Source organism: Monopterus albus, unplaced genomic scaffold, assembly GCF_001952655.1.
Source record: "Monopterus albus unplaced genomic scaffold, M_albus_1.0 scaffold132.1, whole genome shotgun sequence".
NCBI lineage: Eukaryota > Metazoa > Chordata > Actinopteri > Synbranchiformes > Synbranchidae > Monopterus > Monopterus albus.
This window is the reverse complement of record NW_018128012.1, coordinates 1,328,851-1,346,207: the sequence shown is the minus strand read 5'-3', so window position 1 is coordinate 1,346,207 and position 17,357 is coordinate 1,328,851. Positions and strand designations below refer to the sequence as shown.

Genomic DNA, 17,357 nt, shown 5'->3' with positions numbered 1-17,357 from the left:
TAATAATGGTGGAGGGGGGGGGGGGTGTACATATCCTACAACCCCGGCTGAAATGCAGTGTGTGTACTCAAGTACGTTATACTTCTACTTCAGCACATTACAGAGGGAAATCTTTAGTACACTAGATTTATTTTTACACATCGAAGGGTCCACACAGACACCAGGTGTTTTCACTCTGGCTACTTCCTGCTGGGCTGAGCCGGGTGGAGGTGTGGTGGAGGTGTGGTGGAGGTGTGCAGTGCTAAGAATGGCTCTAATTAACCAGTAACCTGTGTGGGGAGTGTGCGCAAATGTACACACAATATATACTTAGAAGTGTCTGAGTGAATCACTCCACATTTTTATACAAAATATATGATGCAAAATAGTTTAAAGTAGTAACAAAAGAATGTACAAAGTATGCACAATTTTGTAATTTTGATATTTCATAAAATATTTTTATTTTATTATATGTACTTTTATTTATATTAGAGCTCTCAAAGTTAGTGATAATGCACAAATTCCTTTTAATGCCACTAATTTTTTGATACGCGATTAACGCATGCACATTCTGTGATTATGACCCTCGGCCTGCCCCGTAGTTTGGGAAATCAATGAGCGATGCAGCAACAGAAATAAGCAGAAATTGATAAAGAAAAGGTTCTTTTTAACGGCGAGTTCAACTTCAAGGCCCTGCCAGATGGTTCTGTCGACAAGACCATTTTGCATTTACTGTCAATATGAACCGAGTTGTACGTCGAGTCTCAGATACCATTTGTTGGCCAAGCACAAAGCTGATGCAGAGAGCCCTCCTCCCCCTCGCCAAAGGCAGACTACGCTGGATAGTTTGCAACAGAGACACCTGGACAACTCTACAAGCAACAAACTATCAACAGCAACAGACCCTGGGTGTAAAGAGGAGGGCGCACACTGACTACAACATTAATCAGCTGTCCTGTGAATTCGCTCCAGGTGAGTGTGGGCACCTGTGAACTCTTTCTTGCAGCGATCCCGGACACTTTCCTCCAGATTCTCCAGTTGGTGTCTGACCTTCTCGTATTCTCGTTCTGCCTGCCGACTCTTCCTCCTGTCAGCACACACACAGGTCGATATTTAAACGCATCAACAAGTGCCTGTGCTGCATGTGTTTTAAGGTACTCTGTCGAACCTGTAGCAGTAGACTGACACGGCGATGAAGAGCAGCATGGGTATGATAACTGCAGGGATGATTATAGCCAGAGGAATGTCGACTTTTCTGGCGTAGTAGACTGAACCCACTATCCACTCACCGTGACCGAACTTGACCTGGACAGACAGAGATCACGCTGTGTTCCACTTTAAAAAGGTTCAAACTAAACCTCTGAACACCAGTAAAACTCAACATTCTGGTGTGGTTGTGCATCACTTCACGATCATTTCACTTTAAATCAGCTTGAAATGGTATCTTTGGAAACCTTAGGATGTACAGAATGTAGATACTGCGCACTCTGCACTGCTCTTATTGCACTTCTGGTTAGGTGCTAAACTGTTGTATCTAAGTTGTATCTAATCAAATGTGGGGAGGCTTTTGTCTTTGTCTCTGTCCCGTTCAATGTCTACATATCCTTCTAGGCTGGAACATCGAGTTAAATGACAGAGAACATTCCATTCCCCACCTGCCTGTGTGATGCTAATCTTGTCACAGTGAAGCTTAGGAAACTGTCATTTGTTTTTGTTGGTGAGTTTACCACAAGGTCCAGCGGGTCGTTGGTGGTGTCTCTGCGTTGACGCTTGGACCTGGCTCTGGGCTGCGATGAAGGAGCCTCCAGGATCAACTTATCATCCTGGACAGAGTTGAGAGAAGGAGGTATTGTTGGTATTAGCTTACCTTTACAACTTGTTTGCCAGCTGTGGGATAACAAGCGGTGTCTACTCAAGTCCACATAACACAGGCTGCATATGTCAGTAGGGTAGAGTGTGCATCCTATCAGTTAATACATTAAAAGGTAGTTTGGAGGACGGGACTTCTTCTTATAAAGATGAGCCCGATTAGAATTGATCTTCTGTGACTGTGACATGTTTTCTTTGCATTTTATTGTTATTCAAATTGATCGCTTCTGTATGTGTGACTTATATTTCTTTCACTGACTTGTTTTTGCTTCTCACACCATTTCCTATGATGCTTGTCTGCGCCTGTGACCTGGTAATGATGTGTGATCTTCTGCCGCCACGTGCCGGCGCTTTCTCTGGAAAAATCAATAACAGCTGAAATGCAAAGAAGCATCTTTGCAGCTCAGTCATTTGGAGCCACCGCCTCGGCCGATTAACTTTCCTCAGACTGCTGAGCAGTTTGCTGTATAGTGTTACAACAGAGATCAAGCGTGGCCTAATGTGTTTTTGAAAGCCCGTGTTTCTGGAGCATGACAGCATCAACCGCTAGACTCAAAATGGGCATTAAGCTGATCCACCATTACTGCAGATTTATACACGGACGATGTGACTGTTTGATATCAAGCATTTCATAAAAAAGCCAATATCAGCTCCATGTGAGTGTGTTTACCTGCAGTATGTTAACGTGACACGAGGCGTCTCCAACAAACGCCTGAGCCTCTTGAGCCGTCATGGCCTTGAGGAAACCTCGACCCTGGTGACAGCAAGAATAAGAGAGTGAACTCAACAGACCCACAGACAGAGAGTGGCACCAAGTGTAAATGTAAGTGCGTCTGCTCACGGTCACGATGATGATGCTGGTCTCTGTGATGACGTTCTTGGCGAGCTCGTTGAAGCTGGGGTCAGGGTGATAGTTAAAGTCCTTCAGCTCCTCCATCACGTTGTCCAGCTGCAGAATGGTCCTGAGAGACTGGGTGTCGAGGGAGCTGTTCACCGACGGAGAGTAAAACTGGAGGACGGTGTCGTTCTTACTGTGAGCGTCCTGGACAAACTGAGAGACATGAAGAAGCGTGAATTTCACCCCAGGAGAAGTGAAGGAGTCATTTTCTCCCTGTTAAGTTCTGTTACATTGAGTCAGGACCCAATACCACTAGTTTTGGGCATTTTTATTCTTAAAAACTATAATAATAACTAAACTGTCTGACCATCAGAAGAGTTGCTGAATAGTATGATAGGTTTAAACACTTAGAAGTGTCTGAGTGAATCACTCCACACTTTGAAGTGATTCCAGATTTTCAGCGCAGGTGCAACTTTTACTTCAGATTTCCTGCTTCCTCCCTCCCCCACCCCCCCGTTTCACACACTGGCTTCTGGTGAAGCAATGATGAAACGACTTCTCCCCTGCGGCGAAGCCGCCTGAAGAGAATCTGTCACTCAAAGCTATTCAGCAACGAAATGGATGGTTCATCTCTTTTCTCTCTTTCAGGGTTTTGACTCAGAAAGAACAGTTGTGGCTGCAGACTCACTCACACTGAGCCCATATTGTGCTTTTATTGAAAATATGATTAAATCCAGTAACTGTGTCCTCAGTTGATATGTAGAATAAAAAAAGAAAAATCCTGAATACTTAATAGTTAAAGGTTTTTCTTCATTTCGAAGCTCAGAAAAAGACATTTTTGATTAAACTATTATACGTCCAAGTGTAAACATTTTACATCACATGTTTAGTTACATCAGTGTTACAATTAGCTTTGTTGTAACCAATTTAATGACTGTTTTGATCCACACAGAACAACTGAAAGCACTCACAGTATACTTATTTTGTAGTCATAATGCTCTGTAACATCTTACACAAGACATCCATTTGCATATTTAAGAGAATTCTCTTCTGATAAACTCTAACCCCAAAGCTGCCACTAACATGATGAAAACTGGCAGAGGCAAAACAAAAGATGGAGAAAGCAGAAAGAAAAAAACCAAATTTGGAAGCGAGAGAGAAGAATGTAGGAGCGACAAAGAACGAGAAGAGGAAAAAAAAAAACAAACTTTCTGCAGAGAAGTGAAGCTGAGAAACAAGTGTGAAAGGAAGTGTCGCTTCAAACAAAGGACCAACAACACAACTCTCTGGAGCTGCTTTCCACACACACACACACACACACACACACACACACACACACACACACACACACACCTCCACCAGTGCGGTCTCCTGTGAAAACTCGTCAGGGGACGGCAGGACTTTCATGGTGGCTCTCTGGATCAGGTCAAAACCGCTTCCTGTCACCACGATCCTTCGACCACCGCTGCAAACACACACACAGGCCGAGTCAAGTGCATCGCATCATCAACTGTTCTAAAATGCATTTTTTCAATACTTAGATTTTTAGGCTGGGTGAGACAGCTTACTGGTTTTCATTCTCCTACACACCAGTTCACCCAGTCAGCATTACATTTTCTACTATTTTAAATTTATACCTTTAAAACTGGTGACAGACATTCAAACAACATATATTATAACATTTCGTTTCCACCAATCAGTGCTGCAGACTGAGCAACTGACCGGACGGAAGCCGACTCACCAAATGAAGCTGTCTTTAGGCTTGTATTCTGAGATCTTGGGATTCTCCGAGTACTGGTATGGCGTTGGGACATCCTTGGTGGTGTTTTTTCCATACTTCACCGTCACCACTAACGGGTCGGAGGGCACCTTCTGCCCCCGATACCTGCCGGTCTTACAGGTGATCTCCGTGCCGAACGACAGGCTGAAGAAGAGAGAGGAAGACAGTGAACAGGGATGTCACAGAGCCTTTCAAAGTAAAGGTCACAGTGTAAACAGATAGTGCTTACACTTCACAAGGAACACCACCCACGGTGACGGTGACGTCTTCTTTAGTCGCCGTGTCCAGGTCTTCTCCACTGATGGTGATCACGGTTCCTCCAGCTGCCGGACCCTTCACTGGGTTGACGGCCACCACTTTGGGGTCCTGGACAGAAAACAGAGCACATTACTACAAAATACACAATAACGCTAATTTCATGACTTCAATTTTGAAGAAGGCCAAAAAACAAAAACAAACAAAAAACATGACTACTTGCTTTTGTGATTGAGGAAACGAGGAGTTCATGAAGTCAAGTCTGACTTCAGGATAGATCGTAAACAAAATGGATGGCAATGGTAGCTAAAAAGCCTAAAATGTAAAGCATGTAATATCTCAAATACAAGCATGAACATGCTTTGTTTTTCTTCTGATCAAACTATTTTGTCTACCTCTGTTTTATTTTATCTCATCTACACTGTGTCTCAACATGGATGATTTTTCTGTGATGAGAAGTGAAAGAAATCCTTTTATACAACACATTAGCATTAACATTTTATTTTGAATGTGGGATATACAACAAAAATAACAGGTAAAGTTTCCATTTTGATTAAATTGTGCGTTGAAGATCCACAAAAAAGTATATACACGGTTTTCATACGTTGTATGTGTGTAAAGTATTTGATGTGTTCCAATAACTCATTTAGCAACATACATGTACAACATGGGCAGTTGGATTTATGGCCCCGTCACGCAAACACCAGTACATTGGGAAATTACCACCCGATCAGACTGTGAGGGGACAATCTTCTTAAGGTTAAATCAGTTAAAATAGGTGCTACATGTGGATGGAAACCCAGCTAGTGTGGTGAACAGAGAAGAGGAGTGATGTGGTTGCAGCCTGTGCTAGTGCACAAGCTAGAACAGCAGGTACTGGTAAAGGTGACGAACAGATCTCAGAGTGGACAGAAGCCTAACTCTGTCATGTCTTCTAAGTACAGGCTGTGGTGGTTCAGAATCAGAATCAGCTTTATTGGCCAGATGTGTTGGACACATGAGGAATTTGACTCTGGTACATCAGCTCTCAGTGTGCATGTACATATCCCCATGTAAGGGCCAAGTAAACAGTAAACCAACATAAGGCTGTGTAGTATAACAAAGTCAGCAGTATTAACAAGCAACTAACAGTGCAAACAATGTAAACTAAGCAGTATTTTCCCCCATTCTGAAAGTGGGGATCTTCTGGGGGAGGCTTGGCCATGAACATAACCTCGATTCAAGAATGAAAACAAAAGCTCAGATCAGTCAAACCAAATGACTGAAGCAGACGAACAAAGAAAACATAAAACTTTAACGGAGTTCATGTCCTGGTCGCCGTCCCGCAAGTCTGAACCCTCTGATCACATCAAAACATACTTTACATTCTCCAAAGCTACATAGCTAAGCCCTGTGGTGTTTAGGCAGCAAACTCCAAGTAGGAACACAACAAACAAAAGCCAGCGGAACGTCCCCACGGGGGAGCTTGTGTTTATTGAGAATGGAAGCGGCGGGTGCTGAAATACACCAGCTGGTTGGTTTCCTGTTTGTACTGGAAGGTTCTGTACTGAGCTGACAGCATGACGAACAAAACAAGAGGAGATATTAATTCTCAGCTACACTGGAGGACACACATTGAAGAAGTTAATCTGTCTGGAGAATTAAGGCACCGCAGTCGAGCACAGTGCGAGAATGAAGTTATTAGAGGTTGTTTAGGTATGGGGGGGGGGAAGAAAAGAGAGTATGAAGAGGTACAATCCTTCACGAGTGTGTGGTGTACAGCTGGTGAGAGGCGTCTGAGCATTTGTTTTGCTGGTGTTTCACATTTGTTCTCGCTGTTCTGAAACAGAGAGCTGCAAACACAGGAATAAACAGCCCCAAAGACAGAGAAGCTCGTAACAACTCCGCCTGGTTGGAAGCTGTACACAGACCACAGAGGCTCAGGAGGTTGGTCTGTGAGACACTTGGCATAAAGAAAACAGAAAGTCAAACTCAGGGAGTCACTAGCAGACACACAACGTATGGCAGTTTGAACTAATCAATCTACTCTGAGGACATAAAAAAGGAAAAGAGCCAATTAGAAACAGAACAAGCTCAACTTCCACCAGCTGCACTAATCAATAGTTTTATATCACCGATGGATCAAATGACTGTGTGTAGGTGTTCATCCCAGCGCCAAGCCTGCAGAGTTAGAAATCTGCCTCTGTTCCACCCACACAGGGTTTTCACAGCTCAGGTCTTACTGATGTACCTGCTCTACACTGTTTTGATATGTTCTCATTTGTTAATTAAATCTTTCATTAAAGTCACATGTTGTTCTTTCCTTTAGGGCAGCTGTTATTTTTATTGTTGATTAACCTTCAGTGCAGGAAAACACAAAGAAAGATTTAAAAATTCATGGTTTCAATGGATCTGTAGAAGATAATCAATGCTTTTATCAGTTCGAGATTAGACTACTGCACTGTAAGGTGGAGCTAATCGATCTTTCCTTTCTCGTCTCCGGTCTGGTACAAAAAGCTGTTGCTCTCCTTTTAACTAACACCTCCAGGCGTGAACATAGAACCCCCGTTCTTTGCTCTCTTCACTGGCTTCCATCATAGAATTGATCTAAAAATTTTAATGGTTACTTTTAAATCCTTTAATGGCCTGGCCCCCTCCCCACCTGATAACTTCTTTTAGCAGTCCCCGGATCCAGATGGAGGCAATGGGGTGATGGCGCCTCCTCTGTGGATGCTCCCAGACTGTGGAACTCTCCACCAGTTGACATTCGCTCTGTCGCAGACCTGGTGCTTTAACTTTAAACTAAAGACTTGTTGATATTGGCTTTTACTTCCCACTAGTGTCCTAACACTTTCTTTTTGACGTATCCTACTTTTAACTCCAAATCTGTTTATATACTTATTGTATTTCATTTTGGCTACTCAGTTTGTTTTCTACATATTCTACTCTACTACTTTATCTGACCGCTGTAATGCACTTTGGTCGACTTCCAGTTGTTTTAAAGTGCTAGAATATTCAGTTTACAATCATATACAACAAAGAAAAGCAACAAATTCTCACTTTTGAGAAGCTGAAACCAGAGAATGACGAACCATCTCTGGTGTCATCAAACTACTCAGCAGTCTCTCTTTAAATTACCTGAACATGTCACCGAAGCAGGAAACTACCAGCAGCAAATGTCTTTTAACACAGTGTTTTTGCCCTTGATACCCATTTAAATGAACATTAGCCGAGCTGTAAACCTGTCAGTGTTTCCACAGCCTTGGTTTCATTTTTCTGTTGTGAGAGTAAAACAAGTCGACGCTCACTGAGTGGAAGCAGCCATTCAAAGCTGAAACCCTGTTGCAGAGTTCACACACACAGACGTGCTTGCTGCTGAAGTAAATGAGTTATTTTGGTCTCAGCAGTGTGCTTTAATTAGCTTTTTATCAGCTCAACGAAAAAAAAAACTAGAACTATGAAGGTGGAAAACAATATTTAGAAGAAATGACTAAGCCTTGTTAGAGAAACAAAAGAGAACAGCAGGTACAACCTATTTACTTTGATCACGTTTGCTTCTGTGGGAAGAAACAGCCAGAATGTGAATGTGTGCAGCTTCTTTGGGGACTGGATTCCCTGGCACCTGGTGCTTTGACTTGGTGATAAAGCTTTTAATGAGTTGTACACAGTGTCTGCAGGTCTCAAGATTTAACGATGTTTTGAAGCTTCTTGTTTTAAGTAACAAAGCGACTGTCAGTGACAGTGTTGTGGTTATGATAATGTTAGGATTCAGGATCCACATCTCAGTGGGGAAACAGATTTAGACACCGGCAGCAGGAGTTGTGCACATTCATGAACTATCCTCTTGTTTTTAGGAAGAGGCTCTCTGGTTTTATTATTCTGAAATAACTACAGACTATTTGGAGTTATGAGGGGCGCAAAGCTAATGTAAAGATACCTACGACTAAACATTAAATGGCTGGAGATGAGCAGCCACGGGCTCTTTAATGGCTTTGAAAAGGCAGTCCATGCATTCATCACTTCTCGGACTGACTACTGTAATAGACCGTACATCGTCCCAGTCTTCTTCTTCTGTCTCGTCTTCAGCTGGTCCAGAACACACCTGCTCATCTTTTGTGACAAACACAGGAAAACGTGAACATGTGACCCCGACTCTGGTTTCTCTTCATTGGCTTCTGGTTTGTTTCAGGAATACCTTCAGTATTTTATTATTGGTTTTTAAAGCTTGTCACTGTTTGGCGCTGTGCATGTTTGAGTGCTTTCACACTGTTGTTTACCAGGTGGATCAGTAGATCTTCTGACCAGGGCATTTGTGTGCCTGTTTACTTGCTTTAAGCTTTTGCATGTTTTATTTGATTTTATTTAATGTTGTTTACTTGATTTAATGTTTGTTATTATTATTGTACTTTCTGATTTCCTTTTATTGTGCCGCACCTTGTAACTTTGGTTTAGAAAAGTGCTATATAGACATACTTGTAGCTGATATAGTGAAATAACAGCTGCTGACTTGAAACAAAGACCCTGGTTCCTGGTTCAAAACTATGAAACAGCTTAAATTCTTTAATATGAATGAAGGTTTGCACACTTGTGTTTGTACAGCGGTGTTACAGAGTGGAGCATCTTCCCCCACAATCACTGACTGAGCACAGACAAGTTAATGCTGGCCTGACATAATGCACGCTGATATGACGTTTGAAAGTGAAAATCTGGATCCGAACATTTTCTGCACTAAACTTCGACTCTGGTCTGGTTTCACCATCCATGGTCAGGTCTGTCTGAAAGCAAGTGAAAACTATGTGAAACTTAATTTTTCATTTAAGCTGAACTGTTTGTTTTTTGTTGCCAAATCTTATGGTTCACTCCACAAAACATTTCAGGAGATGATTTGAAAATAAAATGGAATTTACAGACAAAATGTTAAGAATTCTTGGAGCTGGACAAGGCTGTGAAAAACTGTCGAGGTTTGTCAATATAAAAACACAGAGAAAACAGTAAAATAGTTTCCGCTCCTCCCCTCACTGGAAAGACGTGCGTGTCAATGTGAAGGTGAGGAAAGTAGACATGGAAACTTAAATGTTGTATTATAATTTGAAGACCTGGTTCTGTAAGATCTCATCCCTGTGTCTGGGGTCAGACCTACCCGATAGGTGAAAATGACCTGAGACGTCCCTCTCCTCCCCCCTTCTAGCTCCATCTCCACGGGTCCACTGTTGGTCGGCTCAAAGGGGAGGTCGCTTGGTGGAGCTCGCCTCGCCGGGCCGATCTCACACACCACGCTGTGGACGGAAAGACAGCAAGAGATTAGATAACAATGCTCTGTACTGAAGGCAGTGTGTGCACAACCCAAGGAAAACTTCAGCTCAGCTGTTTGGGCAAAAACAGTCCAGAATACTAATTACAAGTTACAACTGTAGAAGAAAACCACAAAACAATCAATTAATCAAACATTACTTCAATCAAGCAGCATTGCATGGACTTCTTTCCACTTCTCTTCCTGAGACTGACATGGCTGAAACTTCAGTGTCTGGCCTCATGTCAAGATGTCAAGTTTCAGGGAAATGAATCAGTTATTTTGACGCCTGACTTTGATTTTGTTTTAGACTTTTGATGGAAATATATATTAGTTCGTCACATTTTAGTCTTTTGATTTTTATTAGTTTTAGTTTAGCTATTGTCATGTTTTATATGTACTGTATCTTCTTTGTCCTAGTTGTGCACAGTTACCATGGTTACATGTGTTGTTCCTGCCTATCATGAGGTTTGTGTTGCTCTGCTCTGCAGAAGTTGGACAGGCATTTGTACTAAACTCCTCTTCATCGGGTTCAGTTTGAGAGGTGACGCTAAAATGTCGGACAACATTACAACTGTGAATCTCTGCAGTGAACATTTAGAGGTAATTTATGGTCGACAGCAACACAAAAGACAGATATTACTGAAAGTAAGCCGGTAGTGAAACACATCAAGTGGCTGATTCAACTCCTGAACAAGAGAAGAGGTGAAGGAAACAGTTTTACTGAGCAGCACCTGCAGTTTGTGATTCCACAAATGTGGCAGATTGTTAAGTTTCTTCATGTCCATTCATCCATCCTTCACATTATTGTTTACTTTTTATGTATTGACAACATTTCATCATAGTTCTCATTATCAAAGGCAACTTTTTATTTCATTTTAGTTTCGTTTTTGTCCTGGAAAATAGGTGATAGTGATTATTTTTTGTGACAGTTTGTTAATGAAATTAATACTGGAATGAACTTATGTTAACTTCAACCTCACTGTCCACAAAGGTACAACTCTCTTTCATAAACTGCCCAAAATCTACAACATCAATTCACATAAAAATGCGGGAAACACATAAAACCCGTGATAAGCACCATCATCTACTGGTAAAATCGTTAATTACTGACAACCAGACATGGCATCCAGTTTTGTACAATGTGAGAAAGTGCCAGAAACAACAGCATCTAGTCCTCCGTTCAAACAGGACATGAGAAATTTCTTTCTATTAAAATAGCAAAGGATCCAAAACTATGTGTTCGTGGTGTTACCTCCTCGTCTGGTCCAAAGTCAAAATGCTGCACGCCTCTAAATCCTGCAAGTCTGGCCTGACATCCGCCTACTTTATCATTTTGCCCATGAAAAGCCGTCAGACCTTTGATTAAAAACAAGCACGTGAAGCCTTCATATGTAAATCTACCGCGTTCACTTTGAAGCTTTTGCACAATGTCACTCATATCATGATGAAATCAACAAACAACAGATAACAAGCCACACTTCTGATATTTAGCCTTCATAGAAGCTACGTGTGCTTCTGTTCAGTCCCAGAGAAAGAGTTGACATTCACTTCTCTCTAGCTATTGATCAGTGGCAGCAGGCTGTCACAGGTTCATGTAAAGAGCTTCACAGACAACAGCTGGGCGATGTCTCTGCTGTCCCTCTCTTCGATTACCTGGTAGAGACCGAGTATCTGTCCTCCTGGTGAACACAGTCCACACCGGCCACTGTGATCTTCTTCACATCCTCCTTCTTTATTCCCATATTGGAGCCTTTGATGGTCACCGCGATGCGGCCGTTCAGAGGGCCAAAGCGAGGGATGATCTGCAGACAGAGAACACCGACTAAGACACGCAGCTTGTTTGATGAAGTAGATTGAAAGTGCACTTCACTATTACGGGATCAGAACTTTAAAAGGTCCGACCACAGCCAGTGACACTGACGGAGACTGAGATGGAGTCTGCTGTTATAATAATCGCTCAGCGTCACTGAGGACGTTACAATATCCAACTAGAAACAGTGACTCTCTGGGTACAACACACGAGTTTGTCTCTAATTTTCACAACTTGAGAAAACTCAAGAATCTTTTGTATACGTCATGACACTTTGCTTTAATGTGATGGATGTTATCTCCTGAGCTGGGTCCGACTGCCTGTGGCACATTTATTTATCTATCAACACAGTGTCATGAGTTCCTCCAGTGTCTACAGAGGTGGTCTTTATTTCAAAAACCTTGGAGAAATACTTTGTTTTACAGGGCTCATATTTTTTTTAGCTAATTTACAAAAACCAGCTTCTTCATTTCATAAACGTGGCCTGTGTTTAGCTGTAAACTGCAACAATATTTGGAAGAAAGTCTTGTGCAATTTGGCACTAATCATATGGAAGATGGTGAAAGTGTTAGGTGCTACAGCCACACTATGTGCCCACACTTCTTGGCGATGTCCTAGTAATTTACAGCTCTTTTTTTGAAACTTGTGAGGAAAGTTTTCAGAACATTGGCTGAAAAATACAGGACCTACAAAAAAGTGTTGCCAAAAACCTTTTGAAGACTTGCAGTTGGCTTCATGGCAGAATGAAGCTGTGAGGAACATTAACGTAAAAGCGACCTGTGTCCGAAAGACGCCGTGACAGACTGATGCAGCAGCAATGTTACGTGTCCCGTGTGTGTAAAGACACATGCCACACATCCCGGCTCAAGCACAGCACAACACAAAGCTAACATGGAGCTAAAGGCACATATCAGCGGACGGTGTCATGTTTTTTGACTCACATTGACGATCTCGGGGTTGGGGCACTGTGCCGGCTGCGGTGATGGGCAGAGTCCCTGGTAAACACACATGTGTGAAGCCTCGCACCAAACACACTGGTACTTGGTGTCGGCGTGTTTACACAGACTGCAGTCTTCTCTTCCCAAAAAGCAGTTATACAGCACGACTGTCAGGGAGGTGGATGGAGGAGGGGGAGGAGAAGACGAGAGGTTAGAGCTAACTGACATGACTCAGCTGGAACTGAATTGGAGGTAAGTGAGAGGGAAAGTGAAAGTGTGATAACTGCACTTTCACACTTTATGTGGATTTGTGTGAGACTGTGAGTGCATGTGTGTGTTTGTGTAAGCGATGCACCAACCTGTCAGGGTGCTGTCAATCTTCCTCTCATTGTCTCTGTCTTTGATATGGAAGGATATGTTCACCTCCTGCTGCTGGTCATAGGTGAACTGAACACACACACACACACACACACACACACACCATCAGGGTTGCATTGCCAGAGAACCAAACGTTCACACCAACGTTCAACGTAAATTCCCTGCATCTATCCAACTGTGGAGGTCAGCACACACTTCATGAATCAAGCGAGCTTTTCTTCAGGATTCATGCGTGTGCGGGAGGAGAAAGAGTGAAAAAATAACCAGAGAAGAAGAAAAAAATGTGGAGAGAAATGCAGGAGATAATGAAAGGAGAAGCAGCAGTGACACACTCTGTAACTGCATATGGCAGCATTAGACTCAGCAGGAGGTGAGGATCAGTGGAACAGAGGAAAGGCTGAGTGTGTAACAGACACACACACCAAGCAACTGGGGGGTTCAGAGAAAGTAAAGATGCTGTTTGTGCTCCATTAGGGGGCGCCTTCAGACCGACATGGGCGTCTGAATAAACAGCGTGAGCTCCAGGATGAAACTCAAAGACAAATAAATGAACAGCTTTAATATAAATTCATGATGCTAAAATCAACTACACAACAAACAGAACTAGAACGGAGCTTGAAACATTTTCTGAGTCACAAATTAACCACTAATGATTCACTAATTGTCTAATTACCATTAACGGCACACTCCCTGCTACGGCACATGGCGGCGTTCGTAACTAATGGGTTGCTGTGCAGACACAGTGACTGGCTCCTCAGTTCACTAATGCCTTCCTCCCGGCCCTCTGTTAGTTTTAGACTCTGATGGAAACTGACATCTGTCTATGAATGATACTTCACTTGCATACCCCACCGTTTCCTATATTTTTTTCCTTAGAAACAAACATAGCGAGCAGGTGCTTAATAACTTCCTCTGTCTCCCTTATAGCTGGTGCCAGGCCTAGCAACCGACAGCCAAACACCAGCTCGTTAGCTGGAAAGTTTGGGAACTTTAGAATCAATGATTACAGTTAATTTTAATAATAGGATAAAATTAGGTCAAAAGGGAAAACAACTACTGAAACAGGTTTGGATCAATTCGGTACAATGGTTATTTAGGGCCTCGGCCTCTTATTTAACTGAAGAATCATAACTGTGTGCTTCTTTAACTTGGTTACAATGTGCAGAGACACAAACAAAAAAAAGAATAAAACATATTGAAGGATTGTCTGTTTTACTGCTAACTATTCAGGAATTCTTAGCATCGCGTTATCTGAAGTTCGTTTTAAGGTTTTAGAGTACATCTGGATTTTAAAACGATTTTGTTATGTTCTAGTCAAACTGAAGGATCCTTCATGATCCTTATGAGCTGCAGAGGCTGGTCCGTAGGTGCGTCCCCTCCTTGATACTGACCTCGTAACCTGTGAATTTGAACCTTGACCCCTGCTCCTGGGTGACCTCCTCCTCTGTGTGCTTCATCAGCTCCGTCCCGATGGCAAACCTATGGCCCTGCGGACGTGCACACAGAGGAAAGACGCTGTCAGAAATGAAGAACAGATGTTTGTTGGCAGGTTAATGTGCGAGTCTGGCTGCTCTCACCCTGTAGATGTCCAGGTTTCTTCCCTGGAAGGTGATGGGGATCTTGTAGCCGACGGGGATTAACAACGGCTCTGGGGACTCGAACTGAGGACAGCTGTCAGGCTTTGCCACAGAGAGAGAGAAGAAATATGATTAACAAAACCATTTTCCTTCAAAAGCTTTAGACATTGAATTTAGCTTTGAATTAGTTTTGTGCTGTTCGTGTTTGCATGCTATCTGTCTTGATTTATGCTGTAACCTGAATCAGAATATAAGGTAATTTAGTAATCCTGCAAAAGATAGAACCATTGGAATATGCTCAACATTTAATTCCAACCTCAACTAACAAACCTCTAACTTAGCACCCAAAACTAACAATGTCATCGATGAGGTTTGGTGGGGAACCTGCAGAAAAGCTACAGAGCATTCAACCCACAGGCTCCAGTATCAGACGGTTACCATGTAAAATAAGACTCTTTGGAAAACTCTTCTTGAATCAGTGACAGTTTTAGTCTCTTTGATTTAAGGTTGAAACTGACAGTGATTTTTATTTTTGATCAATTTGACGATTATATTCTCAATTAACTATTTGGTCAATTTTACACTTTCAGAAAAAGGTGAAAACCACAGTTTTCAAAAGCCCAAAGTGTCATCTTCAAAAGTTCAAAACTCCAATATATTGAGCTTACAACAATATAATCACAAACAAATAATGACTCAACAATTCAACCGTGGAGTGATTCTGCCACCTACCTGCTGTGGTTTGACAATGTGATCTCCACTCACTGCATCTTCACTGTCACTGCAGCTGTGATCCTTAGCGTTCCACTGACAGCCCCACTCACTGGTCACACACGCGATGCACCTGAAACACAAAATACTGTGTGTGTGCGGGCACATGGATTTCTGTGGTCGTGTGAAAACAGTTGTGGGTGCAGCAGGTCCAACATGGCCGCCCTGACGTGCCCTTCCCCAGTCTTCCTGCGGGACCGCAGGTGTTCCAAGGCTAGATGAGATATGCTATCTCTCCAGCGTCTTCTGGGTCTGCCCCTGAGCCACCTACTGGTTGAGCAAACCCAGAAGAGCTCCAGTGGAGGGCACATGGGAAGCATCCTAATCCAGTGCCTGAACCACCTCAGTTGGCTCCTTTCAACATGAAGGAGCAGCAGTTCCCTCCTTTTGTTGTGTCTTTGGCTCAGTAAAACCAACACCTCTGTTAGTTTGTTGCAGCATTTACTTCTTTTATCACAGGTAAAAATAATTTGCAGATCACAGATGTTTGATTCACATCTGATCTCTTGTAGATAAACCATTTCCAAATGACAGAATGAACTCCTCCAACAGGAGAACTTTGCCTTCCATCACGCTTGTGCTGTTTGTAGGCGCATGTCAGATTCCAAGTTACGGCGCATATGCAAACACATCATTACACATAATGTCAATACTGCAGAATGGAGTGGAATTATGCCGGTATGTCAGAAACAATACGACACGGCAAAGTTCAAGAATGCACTGTGTCAGTGTGTGTGTGTGGTGGTGGTTCTTACGGTGTGTTTTGATTCTTCCTGACTGTGGCAGCACAGTTGTAGAAGTGATACTCTCCAGATGTCACCTCGACGGCGCTGTTTACCAGAACCTTGACTGGGACGGACACATAGTCTGAACACACACAAACACAGATACAAGGATAAAGCAAGAGACAAAATAAAGAAATACAATAAAACTGATACTAAAGAGCATCTGTGATGTTGTGAAAAACACCTTGTTCCCTGAGTTTAGTCCCACAGGCTGTGCGTCCTCTCAGATTGAGAACCATAATACTTAAAGGAATAGTTTTGGAAATTATTTGCATTCTTGCCAAGAATTAAATGATACTGATTTCACATTTTCAGCTAAACATTTTTTTATTGTACAGACATAAGAGCGGTAGTGATGCTATTATTTTACTCTCAAAAAAAAAAAAGAGATAGGCTGCCAGTATTATCCAAAAAGCTCATCATTTTGGAATTTTATGTATTTTACTAAAGAATACCAATAAGCTAAGATGAATACGTTTAATCTGCTTAAATTTATATCAGAATGTATCTAAAAGTTATTCAGCTTCTTGCTCCAGCTGTTAACAGTGAAAAAGCTTCTTAAAACACAAAAGCATCTAAACAAATACAGCTAAATGATTTGATCATTTTGTCTTTGTAAACCAACAGTAGCAACGTAAAATCAGTTGTTTGTATTATATGAAGAAGGTGATGAAGGATGAAAGGCTGCCTGCCAGACACAGCTCAGGGAACTAACAGTCCAAAATGAATCCACAAGAAAGCCCACATGATGAAGAAATGCTTCTCTGTGTGTCCGCTCACCCTGCTGCTCAGGGGTGGGCGGGATGTCCACAGGGCCGGGCATCGAACAGGTGACCTGCGCATGAGCATGACTGTCAAAGGTCACCACGGCTCCACTGACGAAAGAGCCGAAAACACACTCCAGTTGATCAGACAGCCCCAGTCTGGGCAGGGTGGGTATGCTGATGTCAACCTGGAGGTGGAACATAACAAAAAAGAGAGTAGGAAGGAAGGAGAAATGAAGGAGCAGAACAAGGAGGGAGAAGGAGCAGAATGTCGAGGGGGGAGAGAAGAAATGTGAGAACACAGAAGTCATTATTTTTCACCTCACACCTCTTCTGGCTGC

At 42.5% G+C, this 17,357-nt stretch overlaps 1 protein-coding gene across 1 annotated transcript in view; it reads right to left on the bottom strand.

The window, feature by feature from the left end:
• Nucleotides 1-17,357, bottom strand: part of LOC109967600 (plexin-B2-like) — a 146,331-nt gene that overhangs the window by 11,738 nt on the left and 117,236 nt on the right. Inside the window, 17 exon segments of the mRNA XM_020613309.1 lie at nucleotides 966-1,066; nucleotides 1,148-1,284; nucleotides 1,707-1,802; nucleotides 2,519-2,602; nucleotides 2,690-2,899; nucleotides 4,040-4,151; nucleotides 4,428-4,610; nucleotides 4,696-4,832; nucleotides 9,841-9,976; nucleotides 11,647-11,795; nucleotides 12,745-12,908; nucleotides 13,101-13,188; nucleotides 14,511-14,606; nucleotides 14,697-14,798; nucleotides 15,429-15,540; nucleotides 16,223-16,334; nucleotides 17,033-17,204. Of these exon segments, the coding sequence (XP_020468965.1) occupies nucleotides 966-1,066; nucleotides 1,148-1,284; nucleotides 1,707-1,802; nucleotides 2,519-2,602; nucleotides 2,690-2,899; nucleotides 4,040-4,151; nucleotides 4,428-4,610; nucleotides 4,696-4,832; nucleotides 9,841-9,976; nucleotides 11,647-11,795; nucleotides 12,745-12,908; nucleotides 13,101-13,188; nucleotides 14,511-14,606; nucleotides 14,697-14,798; nucleotides 15,429-15,540; nucleotides 16,223-16,334; nucleotides 17,033-17,204 (2,191 nt within the window).